Below are 21,759 nucleotides of genomic sequence, written 5' to 3'. Positions count from 1 at the left end.
CACCCAGTCGGAGAGAGGCTCTCTCAGCGCAGTCCCTGAGGGAGTCTTTCCCGAGGTGCGCGGCCACGCGGGACGCAGGGCCACTTCCAAGCGCTGCAACGCGTGGCACATTCGCTCGCTACCCCCGGCACGTGAAAGGGCGCACTCGACTCGCATCTTGCCCGTGAACGCCAGGGCAGACCGGAAGCGACGTCACTACAGAATTCCCTATTACTGTGGGTACGTCTCGCGCTCGGGGAGCGTCGTAGAGCAAAGCCTATCGTTAGCGTTGAAAGGGGGCGGGAAGTGACGTCAGAGAGGAACCGGATATGAGAGGCGGTGTGGAGTGAGAGGTGGTGTTGGTGGCCTTATGAGGCGTCGCGTCAACATGGTGGATTACAGCGTCTGGGACCACATTGAGGTGTCCGACGATGAGGATGAGACTCATCCCAATATCGACACTCCCAGCCTCTTCCGATGGCGGCATCAGGTAAGGAAAGCGTCGCCCGTGTGCCTTCCTCCTGTGGTGTTTTTGCTTACCCCCTCGCATTCAGGCGTGGGTGGTGGGTATAGATAAGATTACGGGCCTGCCACTCTGTACGACTCCGGTGTGCCCGCAGCTGGAGTATTGTGTTCAGTTCTGGGCCCCTCATTACAAGAGGGATATAGCAAGGTTGGAATCAGTGCAGCGAAAGGCCGCTAGGATGGTGGCTGGTTTGCAGGGTAAGCCATATGAAGAGAGACTGAGGGAGCTGGGTCTTTTCAGACTTGAGAGGAGGAGACTCAGAGGGGATCTGTTAGCGACGTACAAGTACGAGGGGGTACCAGTAAGAGCCAGTGTGGTGTCGTGGTTAATTGCATGGGACTGGGACTCAGGTGATCCAGGTTCCAGTCCCCGCTCAGCCACGGAGCCAAGTGGGTGACTTTGGGCCAGTCACAGACTCTCAGCCCAACCTACCTCACAGGGTTGTTGTTGTGGGGATAAGATGAAGGAGGAGAATGATGTAAGCTGCCTTGAGCCCTTTGTAGGAAAAAGGCAGGATATAAATCAAAAAATAAAAATAAATAAAATAAATACTATGCAGATGTGTGACACTATCTTTTTTCCTCTGTAGTGGAGGGCAGGACACGTTCCAGTGGAGCAAAACTCAGGGAACCAAGATTTAGGGTGGATGCCAGGAAGTACTTCCTGACAGTTAGGTCTACTAGGGTATGGAATGTGCTTTCACAGGAGGTGGTCGAAACCCCAATGGTGAGGGTGTTCAAGGATAGGCTGGACATGCACATGGTAGGCATGTCATGAGTGGAAATGGCTGGAGCCAGGGGTCAGACTAGATGGCCCAGGAGGCCCCTTCTGACTCACTCTGTTTCTGTTTCTAGGACACAATATGCATAAATGTGCATGTGCAAGTTTGCATGTCCTCTGACATCTCTTTTTGTATGTACATTTAACCCAGTTTCCAGTGCAAAAATGAATGAATTAATAGGGGATTGGAGAGCATTCAATCTCAGGGAAAAAAGATTACACGAAAATACAAGTACGGATAGCAGGAGGTGACACACATGTGAGCAACAAGCCGGCTAATCCAGTACCATCAAATACAATGGTGATTATCAGGGCCCCTGTCCCTTTGTTTCCATGAGTGCCCATAGACCGCAAAGTGGGGCGGGTGGTATCCCAGAAATTTAGGCTTCCGGTCCTAATGGACATCTCCTTAATACTACTTCTGGTTTTGAGGTTTCTGGCTCCACTTTCATTGAGGATGGGCCTCCAGGGGTATGCACAAAACACAGGACTGTAATATAGGTAATGCAGTGACTTTCATTCTTGCAAAAGCAAGGGGTGTTCCTTTGCCAGGCCAAGCCAAATGCTGCCCTTTTGCTAAGACTTGGCCTGTGAAATTATGTTGTTCACCCCCTAACTTTTCCTTTGTCTCTCCCCTTATGCTCAGTAATTTTCATGCCAGAATATTTTCTTGCTTTATAATCCACCATTCTTGAGAGCCATTGGTAGAGTCCCTTAAATTTTCAGCAAGGAGGATTAAATACATAGAACTGAATGGAATTTGTCACATTCCTTTTATCTCCTTTCTTCTTTCTGTTGCTTCTCATATGAAGAGCTTTTAGCTCTTGATCTCTTTGGTCAAAACCTGTTGTAAAATATTGTGCTCTATAAATGTTTGCTCACTCTCCAGAGAGCTTAGGTTACTGGATAGTTTAAAAGTACAATTAATCATCCAATCAATCTGTAATGTCAAAAGTGAAACCTATTTTGCTAGAATTTTCACCGTGGCTATTTTTAGATATTTTAGATATCATCTTGGTTGTCAGGAACACTTCTGCAAACAGTGCACACTATTGCATGTTTATAGCTGTGGGCTTTAAGGCTGAGGTAGAAAGACTATCTGTTCCATATACGATGGGGCAGCAAAACTAGGATTGCTAGTTCTAGTGTATGTTGTATGCTGAGTGTATGCTGGAGAGCTAACTATAACCAATCTTGCACAGTTATACTTCTGTTCTTCAAGAACTTCTGCCTGAAAAAGTTTTCTGACATAGACATGACAGTTCCAATGGAAGTGGTAAATCTGTATCTGGACTGAACCATTTTAGGTGGTGACTTGCTTGATTAAATAGTCTTGCTGTTTTTCTGAGTGGAGGGAATAGATTTGTATGAAGGATTTGTTAATCTTATGAGCCCCCACTTTTGCAGTTTGAAGAGGAGTAGCCCAGACACAGAGTTACTGTTTTGTTGAGAACTAGGCCAGTGCCTTACTTGCGTATTTTATTTGTAGGGGTATGCTTAAGGTATATTCCTACAAAGAGTATCCTGTGAATCAGATCCTATATGAATCCCTAAATACTAAATGACTCATTGAAGCAGTTTGTGCCACCCAATCCTTATTTGTAAGTAATTTCCACTTGTATTTAGTGAGATTTGCACTTGAGCAAATTTAAGGTTGCAACCTTAAACCCAAAACTGTTGGTTCCAAACTTACAACTGGAACATACTTTCTTGTGTGTTTGTAACCCATGTGACTGAAAGCGTAAGCTTTTCTTTTCTTGCTTCACTGTACACAGTCCTAAATTACATGATTGGATAGCACTTGGAGGGTGAAGTCTGTAGTTAAGCCAGAATTCTTTTGTGAAAATATAGTCTCTCCCTTCCTCAAAGACATGAGTAGTACCATTCATTCATATACTTGTGTTATCTTTCCTTTCAGCCCTTGTCACTAGTTTCTTGCTAACAAGTTTTGGGATTAAATATGAAATCTCAGCAAGTTCATAATCTGTGTATGAAATAAGCATATGTATTTGGGCTATTTATTAGTACTATAGATGAGACTACGTATAAAACCTTTCGCAGCTTTTTTTCAGCTTTCACAGATATTTACATCAGGTATGATCTAAAAAGGAGCCCCCACCTTTTTTGGACTGGTGGGCCTGGCTGAGAATGTCATAGACACTATAATAAAATAGTTATGTTGTAACAGAGTTCTCTTCACAAATGGCTATGCAGTAAGCACAAGGCACTTGTTTCACAACCTGTGTGCCCATGTGAGGCCTAGAGGCATTCTGGAGAATAAAAATGAAGTTGGCAGGTCATTGCATGCCAGTTACTTCACTCTGCACCCACCCTAAGAGAATATCTGTGGGTTCATTGGCAACTGTGGACCTAAAAGCATGCAGGTGATAAAAGTGCTATATCCAGTACACTATATTTCAGAGTTGTGCTTCTGACACTGGCACAAGAAATGCAGTACAAAAACGGGAAGTTGGGGGCCTCTTAAAAACAACAGTTCAATATGGTGGATATTTTCCAACTTTCAGACTTCTCAGAATTAACAACCTAATACTGCTTTCTAAAAGATTTAGCTCTTGCATTTATGAAAACATGGCTGGTTTCCAATCAAATAAGTACTCAAAACCATGTCAGGCTACCTTAGTTGGCAAATGCCCCAAGCCTACTTGGGTTCTTGCTTTCTACCAGTTGTGGAAACATTCAATAATATCATCTATCCACATGGCAAAGATAAACAGATTGGGACCCAGAAAGGTCACTTAATGAACACTGCCCTGCATACTTTAAAGTGGATGTGTACAACCACATGGACTAGATACCAAAAGTGTGTGAGGAGGAGTTCAAGACTTTCTGGTCTCTCCTCATGTATCTACAGAAGACAATATAAGGAGGACTTATTCAAGAATCATATATGCTTGTCACTTACAAAGAAATAAGCAGACTAAATGAAAACAGTAAGAATAATACATGGCTTCCAAGGCTGCATCCTGCCAAAAATGCTCAGATCTTAGCTTAAACCATTTGTAACCTATGAGATCAAACAAGATAATCATCTTTTGTGACCTTCATTGGGAATTTATCCTAGTGGGATTAAAGTATATCTTTTACTGGACACATAAGCCTTGGTCTGTCTAAAGCTTCACAAATATGGATTCAACGTAAAAAGCAATTTTGGAGGGTTGTGAACAGACAGCCTGGGGGCCGTGTTGTTGCCAGTGCCAGTGATGCCACCCCAGTCTCTGCTATGAAGAATCAGATTCTCTGGTTTGGTGTTCCAGGCAGCATTGTAAGGGGAGCTTACAAAATGTAGCAACAAGCTGTACTTATTGGTGACTGGCATTCAAGAAGGTTCATCCTTACTGATCCACCTGCTTTTTCTGCTGTTTATTTGGGTGGTAGGGAAGGAATGGAGATACTAATTTGTGTATTTGGTGCATCCATTTTACAGCCTGTGAACAGTGACTGCTGCATCTGTGGCTGGCTGATCTCTTAGTTCAAAATGAATACACTGCTTTTGTACATCTATAAAGACAAAAGTTTTAAATATATATCCAGAAGCCCAGTGTCCAGCAACTGTGTGGAGAGAGGATTTTCCTCCCCCTTTTCTGTCAACAGGCATGAAAGGCCACACAAAATAGATTGCTTAGGGTTCTGCTGCAATTTTAAAAGAATCTAACAGAAGGATGTATGCCATTGGTCAGGGAGTCTGTGGAGCCCATGTCTCAACTGCAAGGTTGGGAGACAAGGTCATTGTCCCTAAACATATGTCCTTTGGTGCCCACTTAAAACCTGGCTATATAAGGCCTTTAGTTGAGAAATAACTCTTCTGTGGGTATGTTAATGCCATTCCTGTTGATCATTCTGTTTTTGATATTGTGAACTAAGTGCTGCTTTTACTGCTTCTTGGAATGTTTTTGCTCCTAGCATTTTATAAAAATGAGTTTTTTATGTTATTGGTTGAGGCATGTTTTCAAAAAAAGTTGGAGTAAGATGTATGTGCCAAGTCTTTTCATACTCGCTATGGTTTGTTCTGTGTTGGAGCTATCCCAGGGTATGTGCCAGTGAGAGAGCTGATGGCAGTAATGAGTCCTTGATTCAACAGAAACTGTTTTGTAGGCTCGAATCGACAGAATGGAACAATTCCATAAGGAGAAAGAGGAGGTAGAAAAAGGGTACCGAGAGTGCAGGAAGAAGCTAACTGAGTGTCAGAAGAAGATGAAAGAACTTGAATTGGCTGAAACAGAGGGCACCAAAAGTGAACTACCAAGGCTACAGGCTGAGGCAGAGCATCTCAAGAAAGAGGAAAAGAGCTGGGAAGAGAAAATGGAGGCACTCAGGAAGAAGGAAAAGAGCATGCCTTGGAATGTGGACACCCTTAGCAAAGATGGTTTCAGTAAGGTAAGTCTAGTTGTTCAATTTGAGCTGAACGTGTTTCCTGTTTTCTCAGGCTTGCTGAATTCACATTTATTTGTAACAGAATCCTTAATGTGCCTGACTGGTACATTGTTAGAAGAATTACATACCTTTTTCGGATAAGTTGTAGGACTTGTTTTTTCCCAGTCTGTCACAGTCCTGAAACTTACAATGGATGATAATTTCAAGAGCAAATACAGTAACCTTGTTCAGGACAATAAAACAGTTATTCTATTAGTTCATGGAGAAGCAATGTCATTTTGCAAATAAAATTGGCCAAAGGACCTTGAACCTAGTTCTGTAAAACTCTCTGTGGCCTTTAGTTTGTTTGCCTCAAATAGTGAGAAAAGTGACCCCCCCTACCCATCTCACCTTATAAATTGTTTTTGAAAGTGAGAGTTTTTTTAAAGGCAGGTTGACGTGACTTGAAAAGCCAACTGATCAGAGGAAAAGATAGATTTTCACTGTATCTGCTCAGTCCCCATGCCTAAACCCAAATAGGCTGTTTCAGTCCTGACCCTAACTTAACTGCATTCCTGAAGTGCTAGTCCAGGTAGGATGATGCCGTAGCTTTGTGTTAGGCATATCCTTAAGAGAAGGTATGGAGTTCAGAATAATTTGGACAGCTTCTAAGCGTCCTTCCCTGTGGCCTTGCAACTCCAATTCTGTTAGCCTGAAGTGTCTGATCCTGCCTAATCTTGGAAGCTGAGCAGGGTCAGGCCTAGTTAGAGTCTGGATGGGAAACTTGAGTCCTGCATTGAGCAGAGGTTTGGGTCTAATGGTCTTCTAGGCCCCTTTCAACTATATGACTCTATGAACTCTGCTGGCACACATAAAGAGCATATGCTTAGGCGGTTATGGAGAGTATAGGGAAGTATAAATTGTAGTAAACTGAACAGAGAGCTTAGGGTATTGGGTGGTTTAAAAGATATTAAATAAATAATAAAGTTGTGGGAATAGAAAAGGGCAAGGAGAAAGAGTAGAAGAAGCAGGAGGGGTACAGGAAGAAGAATTTCCAACTCCAATCTCCCAGAAAGGCTTAGAGGAAAGACTCTTTAGCAGATTGATTCTCCCTATTCCCCTTCTTTTATGGATGGAAAGTGGACTGTACAGATTTGCAAGTGATCAGCTTATTATCTCCCATGGTCCCTGATAACATCCCAAATAATGCTAGATCTCCCTGAATGATTGGAGAAAGAATGGGTGTTTCATCCTAGAAATAGCCTGGAACATACAAAAGAGCAAGTTTCCTTTGAAACTGTTAAGGTCCAGGGCATTTTGAGTCATTAGACTCTTTTTCAGAGGCAACCAAATTGATTTAATCAAAACATCATACAGTATAGCATGGCCATGGGCTAAAGACTCTGCAAAGCTGGTTTTGATCTTAAGAACGCAAGTTCAGTTGCCCTGATCCTTCTCAGGTTGTTTCCCTTCTGCATTTTTTGCTGGTGTGTTCCTTTATTTGGTCCAGAAATAGCCTTTGTGCACTGAATTAGTGCAGCTAACCCTGTCTGCTGTAAAATAACATTAATCAGCCTTCCTTTGCAATTTCAGAGTGTCTTCAATGTTAAGCCTGAGCTTCAAGAGGAGGAGTCTGAAGAACAGAAAGAAAAGAAGCACAAAACATTTGTGGAGAAGTATGAGAAGCAAATCAAACACTTTGGTAGGTCAGAGACCAAATGTGGTCTATAGAGGACCAGTTCTCTCATTTTGTATTAGTTTTCATCAGGGCTTTTTTTGTCATAGAACGCACCAGAACAGTGTTCCGGCACCGTTTTTTCCAATGGATTTTACGAAGTGATTTTGAATCGCCTGTCGGGCATAGCAGATCAGCAGCAAACAACATTAACATAGTGCCCCCTGGCTGCTTTTGTGTCTGCTATCTGATAGTGAGATAGTGAGGGCGCTGCTCAGCTTGGGACGCTGCTTCACTGCTCGGCTTGGGATTGGTGTGTGTGGTCGTGTGCTGAGTGCTTACTGCTAGCGGCGACGTGAGTTCCGGCACCTTTTTTTTTTTTTTTTTTTACAAAAAAAGCACTGGTTTTTATGAAATATTTCCCAAATTTGATCCCATAAGAATGTTTACAATTAATAGCTTTTTGAGGAAACTTTCACATGAAAATGTGCACTGATTAGAATATTTGGCTACAAGGGCTGACCCAAAGTTAGCCATAAAGGTGACATGTTCTGGGTCATACCCTGCCACCCCCAAATATATGTAACTAAAAAGTGCAGGGGAACATGAGGGAAAGAGGGTTTCTTTTTTTAAAGTCATATAATTGGGTTAGGGCCAAGTTGAGGAAGAAGAGTGTTAGCAAATCAACAGAATCATGTAGGTGATCCCTGTAGCCTCCATGCTGCAGCAGGAGGTAATTCGGTGTTTGCCTAGTAACTATCCACCTCTTCTTGGCATAGTCTACATGCCAGTAAAACTAGCTGTTGATAGCAGCACTGAGATGGCAGGAAGGGTCTGCCATATAACTGGCAGCATTTCTTCATCTGGGAATGTGAGCTTCTATTCTGGAAACAATATATTGCAGACATTTATCTGGCAATACATGGGCATGGGGATTTAATGTTTTATGAGCTGCTTCTGTGGAGCTCTTCTGGAACCAGCAGTAACAATATGTGGACTGTCTATCTAGCACTGAGTCACTCTAGTGGTTCCCTGCCTTTTTGGGTTATAAAGTCCTAAATGGAAGTGTTCTGACAGGATGGGCATACAGTTCTTTTGGGAGTCTATTCTGGATTAAATAAATTTCAGCATCTGTTTTGGTCTGTTTTCAATGGCCTAGAGTTCAGGGATCATAGATAACAGCCCCCAGAACAAGGCATTTCTGTGTTGTTTAGCAATGTAGAACTGAACTATTGAAAACCAACTGGCTCGCTCCTTGCTCAAATCATCTCAAGATTAAAAACTTTGTGTTGCTTAATCATGGAGGTAGAGTCATTCTATTCAGCAATACAGTGCTTGCTTCCGAGTGTGAGTTATAAATCTTGGCAAGAATCATGGAAACTTAGAATAATAGAGTTGGGAGGGGCCAATAAGGCCATCAGGTTCAACCCTTTGATCAGTGCAAGACTGTACAAGTTAAAACATTTCTGACAGATGGCTGCCCTGCTGTATTTTGAAGGTCTTCAGTGTGGGAGAGCCCACACCCTTCCTGGGTAATTGGTTCCATTGTCATATTGCTCTAACTGTCAGGAAGTTCTTCCTCATAATCATCTGGAATCTGACATTCCGTGGGTTGAGCCTTTTATTCCATGATAATCAAGAAGCATTCCCAGCCCTCCTCTGTATCATACCTTTCAATCACTTGAAGAGTGCTTCAAGTAATTGAAGAATCTCCTCTCGGTATTCTCAAGCCTAAGCATGCCCAGTTCTTTCAGTCATTCTTCATAGGGCTTTGCTTCCAGTCCTGTGTCCATCTTTTTGCCTTTCCCTGAACCTTTCCAGTTTGTCTGCCTCTGCCTTAAATTGTGGAGTCAAGAACTGGATGCAGTACTCAAGATGAGGCCTAACCAGGGCTGAGTAGAGAGGGCAACTAGTAATTCACATGCTTTGCAAGTGATGCTTCTATTAATGCAGGACAACATAGCATTTGCCTTTTTTGTAGCTACATCACAATATTCAACTGAGGCAGTTCCAAGATCCTTCTCACTAGCAGTATTGTTGAGCCAAGTATTTTTCATTTGGTAACTATGCATTTGGTTTCTTTTTCCTAGGTGCGGAATTAGGCATTTGTCTCATTTTCATTCTATTGGTTTCAGCCCAGTGCTCCAACCTATCAAGATCACTTTGAACTTTGTTTCAGTCCTCTAACAAACTGAATCTTTGTTTCAGACTTCTGAACTTTGTTTCAGTCTTCTAGCTAACCAACCCATTTGTTTCATCTGTAAATCTGATAAGTATTCTTTACACCTCCTCCTCCTAATTGTTAATAAAAAACTTGAAGAGCAGTCCCCCACTCATTACCTCTCCTCAGTTAGAAAAGATGCCAGTGCCGAGCCTGATTCTGTAGCCAACTGGATTCAACTGCTAGATGTTTGATCTAGTCTACTTTTAGCTAATCTGCTAGTCAGGAGATCATGGAGCACTTTGTCAAAAGCTTTGCTGAAGGCAAGGTATATATCTACAGCATTCCCATAATCCATCAGGGAGGTTACTCAGTTAAAACAAATGAAATCAAACTAGTCTGGCAATGTTTGTTTCTGACAAACTCATACTGCTTTCTGGTAATCACTGTATTGTTTTCAAGGTGCTTACAGACTGACTGCTTTATAATCTGATGTAAAATTTTCTCAGGGCTACTGTGAGACTGGGCTGTAGTTCCCAGGTTCCTCCTTTTTCACCTTTTCAAAATAGGGATAACTTTAGCCTTTCTCCAGTCATCTGGCTCTTCACCAAACCGTCATGATTTCTTAAAGATAACAGACAACAGTTCTGTGAATTCTTCTGCCCTTATTGCTCCAAGATGCAGTTCAGCAGGCCCTGGAGATTTGAACTTACTCAAAGTAATGAGATGTTGCTCGACCACTTTTCTGTTAATCTCCTGCCCCTTCAGCTTCTCTTTCACAACTGCCAGAGAGGTCATAGATCCTCTTTCGAGAGAAGATTGAGCAGAAGTGGAAATGGAACATGTCTGCATTTTCTTTATCATCTGTTATCGTTTTCACCCTCATTGCGTGGTTGAACCACTATTTCTTTTTGCTGTCTTTTAAGAGTGCAAATAATCCAACGACCCCCAGAATTTCAAAATAGTGGCGTTAGTTGTCTGTACCACACTGGAGTGCTCCTAAACAGGCCTTGCTGAAATGACCTGACATGGCTGGCATGTGACACTCAACTGACACTCTTCCCTCACTTTCTTCTATAGAAAAAGGATAGCTTTCCTTTCACTTGTTAGCTGCAGTTATTTGTTATATAAGAACCTGAACAAACTGTGGCTAGTGTTAACTATGGCTTAAGGGAGCAAGCCAAACTGGATGGTAAATCACAGCTTTCCCTAACGAGGTTATAGTTTCCATCAGCCCCAGCCACCATAGCCAGACTTCGGATTGAGGAGTCCAAAGCATCTGGAAAGATCCACTTCAGGGGAGGTTGCTCTAAATCATAGTTAACACAAACCATATTTTATCTGTTTTCAGAAATCATGGTTGGATTCAGACAACATTAGGAAAGGGTTGAGTATAGGTTGTTTTTGAAATGTGTGTTACGTTAGCTGAACCCAGCTCCACTTACCATGAACAACCCACAGTGGTTCATAGTCCAGTGACAATGTGTTTTCTTCATCAGTTGTTCCTGGATAACAAACTATGCTTTCTTGTATGCCTGGAATCAGACAGTATAAGAATCCATGTCTCAACAACAACCCATGATTTAATAAAATCCACATTCAGCCTTTGAGTGTAGATATTCACATTGTTTCATCCATTGTGATTTGTTGAAAACAGAAGCAAGAGCTCAGGAAAAGGGGAGACCAGGGTGTGTGAAAAGCAGAGAGAAAGAGCTGTTGCTGGAGCTGCTGGTACTCAACCACGCTCCTTCCTCCTTCCTTTTGTTTAGCGCAGTGCCTGAATGAAGCCTCTGTGTAGCAGAGATCAAAAATAACTTCTTGCATTGAGGGATGTGATTACCCAAACCACTCCTATGCCCTTTTTTTAGGATTGTTGTGGACTTTCTTCTGTTATTTAAGACCATAAAATAATTCTTAAATAAAGTAAACAATAAATAAATAAAGTAAAGTAAATAAAGTAAATCTAAACGGCTTGGGTCCTGGCTACCTGAACGAGCGCTTACATCCATATATGCCCGACCGCCCTTTGAGATCTGCGGGAGAGTCCCTTCTCCGGGAACCCTCCATGAAAGAAATTAGGAGAGTAAGTACCCGGAGGAGGGCTTTCTCTGCGGTGGCACCCAACCTATGGAATTCACTCCCCAAAGAGGTCCGCCTGGCACCGTCGTTACTGGTTTTTCGGCGCCAGGTAAAGACCTTTTTATTTAAACATTTTAATTGTTAAAACATATGATCTGGCCAGGGCAACTTCTTCTTCCTTCTCTTTCTCCTCCTGTATTTTTATTTACTTATTTTATACTGATAATTTTAATTTTATATTTGTAACTCAGTGTATTTTTTGTATTTTTGTATTTAATGGTAATTTATTATGTTCTATTGTATTTCAATGTTTTTTATTGTGTTGTAAGCCGCCCCGAGGTTTCGGCAAGGGGCGGCATAGAAATGTAATAATAATAATAATAATAATAAATAATAAAAAATATTCAGCTTATGTTAACACCCTTTTAGAAACCAGAAGCTTTGCTCAGTTTCTCATAGGCAATTTGCCTATGGTTTAAATATTTTAATACTGTTGTTAGCATAAAATCCAAGCTTCTTTAATACTTTCCTCTATACATGTTTCCAAGTCAAAATACCGTCCCCTCTGTCATTATTCCGTTGCCTCAATAGTTTCTCCTGCCAAGCTTAAGGTTATGTGCTGCATATTATAAAGCCACAAAATGCCAGCAGTTCTTTGGTGCTATGAATGATATCTCAAAATCCTAGACCAAATGCATGGTTGGGAAAATAGTTTCCTCTGCAGCTTCTGGGGATCATTTGATTTGATATTGCTGCTCTCCTGTTCCAAAGGAATGCTGCGGCGATGGGATGACAGCCAGAAATACCTGTCTGACAACCCGCATCTTGTGTGTGAGGAGACAGCCAATTACTTAGTCATCTGGTGTATTGATCTGGAAGTAGAAGAGGTGAGTGAGGCTCATAGCCTTTTCCACTGCAGCTTCCAGAAAAGCTGTAAGAATTACCAGGCATACATGTGACATCTGACTGCATTTCTGTACTGCCCCACAGCCATAGTTATATCTGGGCAGTTGGAGTGTCTGGAGGACAACAGTGGCATGCTGAGTACTGGCCTATCCTGTCTGGTCCCTAAATATTGTGTCATGTGTGTCCCCAAACATTGTGTGTCATTTCACAGTTCAGTGAAATTATTCTTGCCATTAGATAATGACACTCATGAGCATGTTTGTTTTATTGGGCAGTGTGTTTTGAGAAATGTTTACTGCAAGGTAGGGTGTGAAGGGCCTTTTTGTGACTGAGTGCAGATAATGATCTTGAACCTGGGATGCTGGTCATTAGTAGCAGTATATTTTGTGCAGTTTAATGTTTAGCTACTGTGTTTCCCTGAAAATAAGACACTGTCTTTTTTTTTTTTTTTTGGCTCACAAAAACACACTAGGTCTTATTTTCGGGATAGCTCTTATTTCGGGGAAACACGGTAATCTGCTTGCCATTTTCGGACCAATCGGAGATCCAACTTCTCTTTGCAGTAAGCTGTAAGATTCTTGCCGCACGAGTCCTCTATGATTCTTTTCTTGTACTCGACGGAATAGCTCTTTCTTTTTGCACTCCTCTTGTATGGTGGTCAAAATAATATTCTGTTTAAATCTACCATTAAATATGGTACCTTACCGTAATACTGTATGGGTAGAAGACTTACAAGACAGGAGTGAATGGCAAAGTTAAGAATAGGGTGATCAGGACAATCAGGGGTGCCGTACCTTCCCAAGAGCAATTTGGTAACCAATCGCTGGCCAGAATGAGCGAAGCACGCTTTCACTAGCAATTCCTCACAGGCGGAGTGCATTTGGTATCAATCCACCTGTGACAGGTGCTGGCGCTATAGAGGAAGCATCGGCTTATGCGGCTCTGCTCCCTTCGCTGCCTGGCTTCTCTATAGCTCCAACTCCTGTGGGCAGGTGCCAGGTGCTGACTGAAAAGTTTTTTGTTAATCATCAGTAATCATCATTTGCTAACTGCTATATCCCCGGCAACACTCTTTGTTAGCTCACTGTACCATGGAGGGAGCAGAGCCGCATAAGCTGGCTTCTGTCACAGACGGAGTACATTTGGTATCAATCCGCCTGTGACAGGAGCCAGCGCTATAGAGGAAGCATCGGCTTATGTGGCTCTGCTCCCTCCGCAGGGAGTGGAGGGAGCAGAGCTGCATAAGCATGTTTCCTCCACACAGTGCATTAAGTTAAAGTTAAGTTAAAAAATTAAGTTTAAAAAGGCTCTTTATGTTCCCCACTGGCCCTGGGAATAAACACAGGTAGGTCTTATTTTTGGGGTAGGTCTTATATTTTAGCAAGTACCAAAAATAGTACTAGGTCTTATTTTCAGGGAAACACGCTACCTCACAAAACAGCTGCTGTATTTCTTTTGCACTGAACAAATTGCACTGGTCTTGCTTTAATGGATTAATTTCCCCTGCCAGGGGAATTATGTCAGCTGTCATTTTGTGTCTGTATTGCTACAGTTGTGCTTTGCTGAGTCAGCCGGTGTCATCTCACAGCCAGCTCCATGCCTAGAAGAAGGCATTGGCTTTAGAGATAGCCCCATCAATGTTGTTGAAAAGCAGTGCTAATGTTAAAGTCCCGATGGCAGGAACTGACAGGTTGGCAGCGGCCAGGAAGGCAGCATGCCATAGCTTTGATAGTCACAGTTCTGGGCCAGCTGTTACCCTGTTCCTGTAGCCTCAATGTGAGAGAGACTTGGACTGATTTTATTTATTAAAATATTTATTGCCTGTCTTTTGTCTCAAGCAAGCCCCTCAAGGCACTGTATGAGAAGAAAAATTCTAAACAGCAAACCAGCTATAATTAGAATGTCACAGCAGAATTAACCCCACCTTAAAAACATTTAAAAGCTGAAGAGGACAAAGCTGTCCTCCTTACCTGCCTAAACTTGAGCAAATATAGGGGCCAGAGAGGGAATTCTGTAATGAAAAGGTCCTGTTCTATTTCCCTACTAGCATAGTTCACCAGTGTTTTACAGGTATGTTGATATGCAAATAATTTTGTTTCTGTTCCAGGCTCAGGTAGATGTAGTATTGAGAAGGAATGGTTTTGTGCTTTAAAACTTAATATGCTCCTCTGCCACCTTTTTCAGAAACATGCCCTAATGGAGCAGGTGGCTCATCAGACCATAGTTATGCAGTTCATCCTGGAACTGGCCAAGAGCTTGAAGGTTGACCCAAGAGCTTGTTTCAGGCAATTCTTCACTAAAATCAAGGTAAGAGAAGTCTTTCCTCAAACAGGAGTTCCCCTACTGGCTGACAAATATGACAGCGGCAGCAGAATAACACTAGGCTTTCCATTTCCATCGCAGCCTGTGATGATGGTGCTTGGTGTTCTGCAGTCTTGGTGAATGAGTCAAAATAGTCTGTGGTTGTGACCCAGATACTGAATGCAATTATGTTTGTGACCTGCATGACCTCGAAGTAGCCTTTTGCAATTCTTATCCAGATGATCTAATTCAACACATCTGGAGAGCTCCAGAATGTGGAAGCACATGCTACTTCCCTCCAAAGGTTCTCTTATGATCACTGAGATGGCTGGAGGCTGCCCTCTGAATCCTATGCAGGCAATTAGCCTACACCTCAAGGATCCTAGATTTATTTTGGTAGCTGTATCATGTTTACAAATTTACATTCCTCTGGAGGCTCACCAGAGTCTGTGTGTGAGTATATTTGATAAACATTTAGGCTTGAGTGGACATTTTATGGGTGAGTTAAGCAAGGGGTAAAGAGAAGTCACCTGGGACCTTGAAAAAAGACCAGAATGTCAGCTCAGCTTGTGCTTATATTATTAATACTGTGTTTCCCCCCTCTTTGATATCCTGCATCCCCATGTTCCATTCAGACTGCTGACCAGCAGTATATGGAGGGCTTTAATGATGAACTAGAATCCTTCAAAGAGAGGGTGCGAGGCCGGGCCAAGGCACGCATTGAAAGAGCCATGAAAGAGTATGAGGAAGAGGAGCGACAGAAGCGGCTGGGGCCTGGGGGCCTTGATCCAGTGGAAGTGTATGAATCACTCCCGTCTGTGAGTAACTGCAATTGTGAAACAGCTGCCACTTTTAGCTGCAGAAATGAGTAACCTGAAGTGATTCTTCTGTTCACTCTGTGCCTGTTTGTCTCTCTGTCTCTCTTACCCCAAGAGCTCAGGACTAGAGACTCTTGTGTAGGTAAAATTACCAGAATTTCTTTACTTATCTGGTGTGGCTGCCAGAACCCTTGATCTTAGTGCTTCACCCCAGAAAGCTGTTCCAAAGTCCTTGTTCAAGTTGGATCAGACTTACAGCATGGCTGTTCTGGTGGAGGTCCAGGTCTCCCTAACTATCAGATATGAATACATACACTTGCCACTTACTTGTTCCCTGTAGCACACTAGGGCGAGTGGCAACATCTGTCCTGGTTCTTGTGCAGAAATCTGTCTCTGCTCCACTGAAATACTTGTAAGTGGGGATGCCGAGGGTTGTTAAGTGGGGCCTCTAGTTGCAGAGCATGTGATCTGCCCCTGAGCTTTGGATAGCCTTTTCACTTTGTGTAATTTGGGATGTGCGAGCAGGGCTGTTCCCTGCTTCCCCCTCCACCCTCTCTGTGCTATGGCTGTGTTTGCACATCATGACAAGCCTTGCTACACAGTAGCTGCATGGCAGTGGAAGTCCTTTCTTTGCCTGAGTGCAAACTGGCAGGCAGCAGCCACTGCAGTAGGAACCGTGTGCCTTGATCTTTCCTGTGAATGGCAGAGCATATTCCAGCAGGCTCCATGGCTTGGAATCAGTCCCAGTGTGCACCACTTACCACAGCATCTGCCAGCCTCCCGTTGTCTGTGCACTCTGGTGGGCAGGCTGAGGCCAACCACATTTTTGTTTCTTTTGCTAAAGCTGCTGCTGCTCCGTGAAACCACCATCCACTCACAGGAGCAGACCAGCAGACCTTTGCTACTGTTGCTGCGCCCCTTGCCAGCATTCAGCTGCCCATACACCAGCGACTCTGCCCTCTGTCGTGGGGCAAGTGTCCCCCCTGACCCATGGAATTCATGCATGTGGCCAGGGGTCATCTCCTCCTCCTCCTGCAGCAGGTATGGAGGACAGCAACAGGAGGCACAGCAGAAGCTGTGAGCATCTCAGAGCAGGTGCCCTGTGGCCACTGTCAGAATGTAGCACCATGATCTGAGCGGTTTTTGTGAGGGGGACTGTGCTCCTGTTGTATGCCGCGGTTTTACGGATGAGACCAGAGACCAGTTGGAATTCTCGAGAGAAGGAGTTTATTTACCTGCCTGCAGGGACCATCACTTGTTAGAGTGCGGTCCTGAGCAGATCGGAGGCAGGATTTTTATACTCTTTTACACGGACGGCTATGCAGGTGCTTGAATAACAGTGAACAATAGGGGAAACCCACTGAGCTACATTCGCACATTTTTTTATGCTAAAGCAAGCAAGCGAGGGTACAAGGGCGTAACGTTATGCTAGAGCGTAGCAACAAAGGCTGCTTTGTGGTCAGCCTTGCGTAGCGTGCACATTCGTTGGGGTTCTTACGCGAACAGGACACTCTGATCATGCTTCTTACCCGTGACGAGCCATGCCCTAGCTGCATGTTCGATTAAGAGGGGGGTTACAACAGCTCCTATGTCTAACGCAACAGCAGCTTGTGGGCTGGGCACTGCTGAACACCAGAGTGGGACTGGGTGGGACGGCCACATGCCATGATGCCTGGTAGTCTGATGGTCCTGCTGCCACAGCTGGGCATTAGCTAGCAATGCTGCAGCCAGGGAGGGCACAGCAGCCAATTGCATCACTGCTGCCTGTGACTCAGCAGTTGCTAGAGAGTTTTGGCCAGCAGCAAGGGGGGAGGCAGGAGTATCTGCTACAGTCAAGCCTACTTTAAGCAGCATACTCTGTGGCAGACGCAGCAAAGCCAGGTGAGAAGGTGGTTTTCCAGTACACACTGGGCATGTGTGTCCATGGCAAAACACAGAAACTTTAGAACCGACTGTTGGTTGTCCGCATAATTTCATTGAAACTAAACATGCCACATTTTGTCACAGCAACTGGGTCCAGACATCACAACAATCTTCTCTCATGCAGTTTCTAACATAGTTTTCCATGAGCTCTGAATGCATCCTCTGTGTGTGTTCAGAGGAGGGATTCTTCCAAAGCATCTTTTTGGATGCTAAACTGTCAGCTGGAAGCAGGATGTGCTGTGGCACAGATGCCCTCACAGCAGCCAGTCTCGTAATAGGGTTCCTTGCTGGAGTGGGAACACCATTCTGCATTTGCAGTGGGGTGAAAAGGTATTGTTGGGAATACTTTGTTTGGGAAAATATTTTGGGCCAGTGACAGACTCTCAGCCCAACCTACCTCACAGGGTTGTTGTGGGGTTAAGATGGAGGAAGAGAATGATGTAAGCTGCCTTGAGCCCTTTGCAGGATAAAGGCAGGATATAAATCAATTGATCGATAGACAGACAGACAGATAAAATGGATAGCTCACTTAAGCAGATTATTTTCTAGGCTAACTATGCTACTTTCTCCTCTTCCTAGGAGCTACAGAAATGCTTTGATGTGAAAGATGTTCAGATGCTACAGGATGCTATCAGCAAAATGGATCCTACTGTGAGTATCCTCAGGGTTGGGTAAGGACTGGATTCCCTCTGAGTAATGATAGCTCCAGAAGATGCCCAGCTGTGTTTCAGAATATGCTCACATGCTTAAATGCATTGTTTGTCTCTGATCTATGGCTTGGAGATACTTGTTTACACCATCATAGCCAGTTATGCTAATTTCTTCAGCTGCTCCATCCCCATCAGCCCTTGTGTTCATCTGCACTAGAAATATTGTTCTGCAATACTTTAACCTATGGAATTTCTGCAAACTGGAATGGTCTTCTTACACTACTCAACTTTCCTGCTCCAATTAACTGCCTAGTATTATGCTTACATTTGGGTTTTAAGTTTTAAGAATTAGTAAATTACTGAAATAGCTGTATATTCTCCCCTTAGGAATTAAAACTTGTGCAATCTCTAATTTCTATTTGTAACCAAACAGTACCTTAACCATAGAACCACTGTGGAGGAATCTTGATCAATCCTTCTGTAATAGATCCATTCCTGTAGAAACTTTCCTTGTGCTTGTGAGGAACCTTTGCTTTTGGTGTGAGTGTATCTTACACATACTGCATCTTTTCCTGTAGCAGTTTATTCTGCAGATTCCTTAAAACCAGTTCCCTTAAGAATTGCTTAGGTTTCATTGTCCGTTTTTCTTTATTTTTGTAATCTTTTTTTCTCTTGGAAAATATCATACAGCATTCTGTTTTGTGATGAGGGAGGTCCCCTTATTTTGCCTCGAACTGATATTTATAGAATTTGTATTTCTACAGTTTACCTGTGATGTTAAAAAAGCTATATTGAATTGAAAAGCTTCCTTGCTTTGCAGGATTCATTTCTCATTTGACATTAGTATGTGTGTGGAGATGGTGTCATGCATTCATGCCCCACCTTTGGAATTGCAAGATTGCTACTTCATGTAATAGCTTAGATGTCCCTAGAGTTTTTGGTTCATACAGTATAATATTTTGTAACTTACATGCCCATTTTAAAGGGCCATACTTGGATATAATGGAGGCAAATAATGGGTTTGCACATTTACACTTTGCATAATCAACCTGTTGTGATCACCCTGTTCAGAGGTTGATTCATGGCATACAAACGTGGATTCTAGGAATTCCCTAGCATTGTTCGTCATCTAAAGAGCATCATGAATTAAGTCATGTGTTTTGTGTTCCATTGTAGGAAGCTAAATACCATATGCAGCGATGCATTGATTCTGGCTTATGGGTGCCAAATGCACGAACAGCAGATGGAGCAGAGAAGGGCGACAAGGCTGAAGGTGTCTATGAGGAGCTTAAAAGGGAGAGCAGTGAGGAAGACAAAGGAAACCCTTAAAGCTTTGGCCAGATGCCTGTAAAGCAGAAAACTCCTATCAACCACTGTCATTCTTCCTTCCTTTCACACCAAACTATTCAGCGATAATGTGCTTTATACATTTAGACACTTCTTGAATTGTATGAGCTGCTTCTTGACTGGCTCTCTTGCTTACCGCATCACCACACACCCCCACACCCTGAGGTCCTGCAGCATTGTCACCCGTTGGAAGTCAACATCTTAGGTGAAGTCATGCAGTATTGTGCAAGCTCACGGGGGCTTGGCACGGCTGTGGTAATCATGCCAGTCAGTGTCGTAGTTACAAATATGCTGTTATATCTTTTTGTTTGGCAACCAGTTAAAGCTATTGAGCAAATAAAAAGATTGAAATAGCTGAGAATGGAATGGAGTTGATGGCTGCAAAGTGTCTCTTTACCAGAAAATCAAACCATTTATTTTGTTGCTATTTAGTTCCAGTTCAAGATTGACTGCAAGTAGGAGGAGATAAGGTTTTGGCCCAGTAGTAGAGCATGTACTTTGCATGTGGAAAGTCCAGCCTGGAAGGGAAGACAGCTGAGACCTTAAGACAGCTGCTCGGCATTCATGGTAGAGAGCACTGATTTAGCTAGACCTGTGCATACGAGTCTCTTTGGGTCAATAAGGGCTTCTTAAGGGAAGATCTGGGACGTATCACCGACATTTCACATCTGATGTGCAAAGTGGGGTGGGACAAACCATTTTTCCACATACTTTCCAGTCTTAAAACTTCCTGCTTCAGAATCTCGACTCCAGGAGTCTGCTTCACGTCACTTTGCCAGGGACCCCACAGGCAGCACTGCCAGATCCTGTCTGAGAGAAAGATTACTTTGGCTGGGTTGGAATGACATGCCACAGCCTGTCGTGTACCATAGCAACTATGGTGACAAACTGAAAATTGCTACTCTTGCAGTGGGGATAGTCATACTGTGCAAAATTCCAGTGACTTAGACCACATAACAGAACACTAGCTATGCTGGTTCTCTTGCAGTCACAGGACCCACCATTTCTGCAATTGGACTTCGGTATATCTAAAAAAATAACCTTGGAAATGATCTTTCCTACATCAGGAGAGGTAGGCTGAGCTCCTGGCCATCATTTCTGATTATTAGAAGCACCAAAATGTAGTGTCTGGATCTCACAGAACCTGCTGATTACCCAGTTGGATACTGCCTGTTGTATACCATCTTGGATGTGTTTCTGAAGAGGTATTATGAATACATCATGGATCAACTTGCTGCAAAGCTGCAGTCTTTCTAGAATAGTCCTACTCAACGTTCCAGGAATTTCTTAAGAGTTAAATGCTCTTTAAGAAAATACAGTTAAGTACAGTTCAAGTATTGCTTGGTGGATGGGTCTTGGTAGAGGTGTTCCCTAGGGTGAGTTTTCTTACCAGAAAGTTAAGTTGCAGTTTGTGCTTGGGAGCACTTGTGCAAGCATTTGTTTGGTTCAGATCTTGTGAGATATGCTGGAGCTGAAGAGAAGCCCTCTAGAACAGGAAGAGATTCTTGTACAGGAAACTAGGACTTTGTGGTTTGAAAGATGTGTACCCCTGTTTGCAACATGAGTACTTCAGCTAGGAACAAAAGTGTGATGACTTAGCAGTGGTTCCCAACCTTTTCTATGTCCTGCAACCCTAGAAAATGTTTATATTCGCACTCCCTACTAAAGTAATACCACATTAGAAGATCAAGTCAAATTTCCAAATTTTGAACCACATACAGTACTGCAGGTAAATTGGAACTCCAAAAATAAGCTTTTAACTCAGTGCATAAAATTCAAACATAAATTGAGCCAAACTGGGGAAAAAATAAAAATCACAATTTGTCAATTTTAGTGAATTGTGAGACAGCCTTCCTCTTTGTCAGAACCTCTGAAAAGCCATCTTGCACTCCTTGGGGGTACAGGCACCCCAGGTTGGGAACCCCTGATTTAGAACGTTATGAGGGTGTTCCTTTGTATTTGGGTAAGTTTTGGAAGAGTGGGGGGGTAGAGCAGGGGGTGAGTGAGGTGACTGAGATTGTGTGGACGGAGCTTGGAAGCGTGTGAGGAGAGAAATAGTACTCTGTCAGCACTTGTCTGTCAGCAGATTCTAAAGAGGCAGCCTTCTCATTAGAATCTCATAGAGTATTGTGCAAATTAAGATTCTAAAGAAGGAAGATGAATATTTGGAGGACATATTAACGACTACGGAGAGTCAACCTATTGTCAAATATTATAAGGGTGTGAGTGATTGAAGCTGTCAG

At 43.1% G+C, this 21,759-nt stretch overlaps 1 protein-coding gene across 1 annotated transcript; it reads left to right on the top strand.

Moving 5' to 3' along the window:
• Positions 1 to 291: 291 nt before the first annotated feature.
• CDC37 (cell division cycle 37, HSP90 cochaperone) lies at positions 292 to 19,886 on the top strand. Its single transcript, XM_044443631.1, has 8 exons — positions 292 to 469; positions 5,399 to 5,680; positions 7,250 to 7,358; positions 12,343 to 12,458; positions 14,662 to 14,784; positions 15,414 to 15,596; positions 18,099 to 18,170; positions 19,346 to 19,886. Exons 1-8 carry the CDS (start codon positions 350 to 352, stop codon positions 19,496 to 19,498), a joined length of 1,158 nt encoding a protein of 385 aa, XP_044299566.1. The 5' UTR covers positions 292 to 349; the 3' UTR covers positions 19,499 to 19,886.
• The last annotated feature ends 1,873 nt before the right edge of the window (positions 19,887 to 21,759 follow it).

The sequence above is a fragment of the Varanus komodoensis genome, unplaced genomic scaffold, assembly GCF_004798865.1.
Source record: "Varanus komodoensis strain SLA01 unplaced genomic scaffold, ASM479886v1 scaffold42, whole genome shotgun sequence".
NCBI lineage: Eukaryota > Metazoa > Chordata > Lepidosauria > Squamata > Varanidae > Varanus > Varanus komodoensis.
The sequence above is the reverse complement of the archived record's forward strand: the minus strand, read 5'-3'. Positions and strand labels throughout refer to the sequence as shown.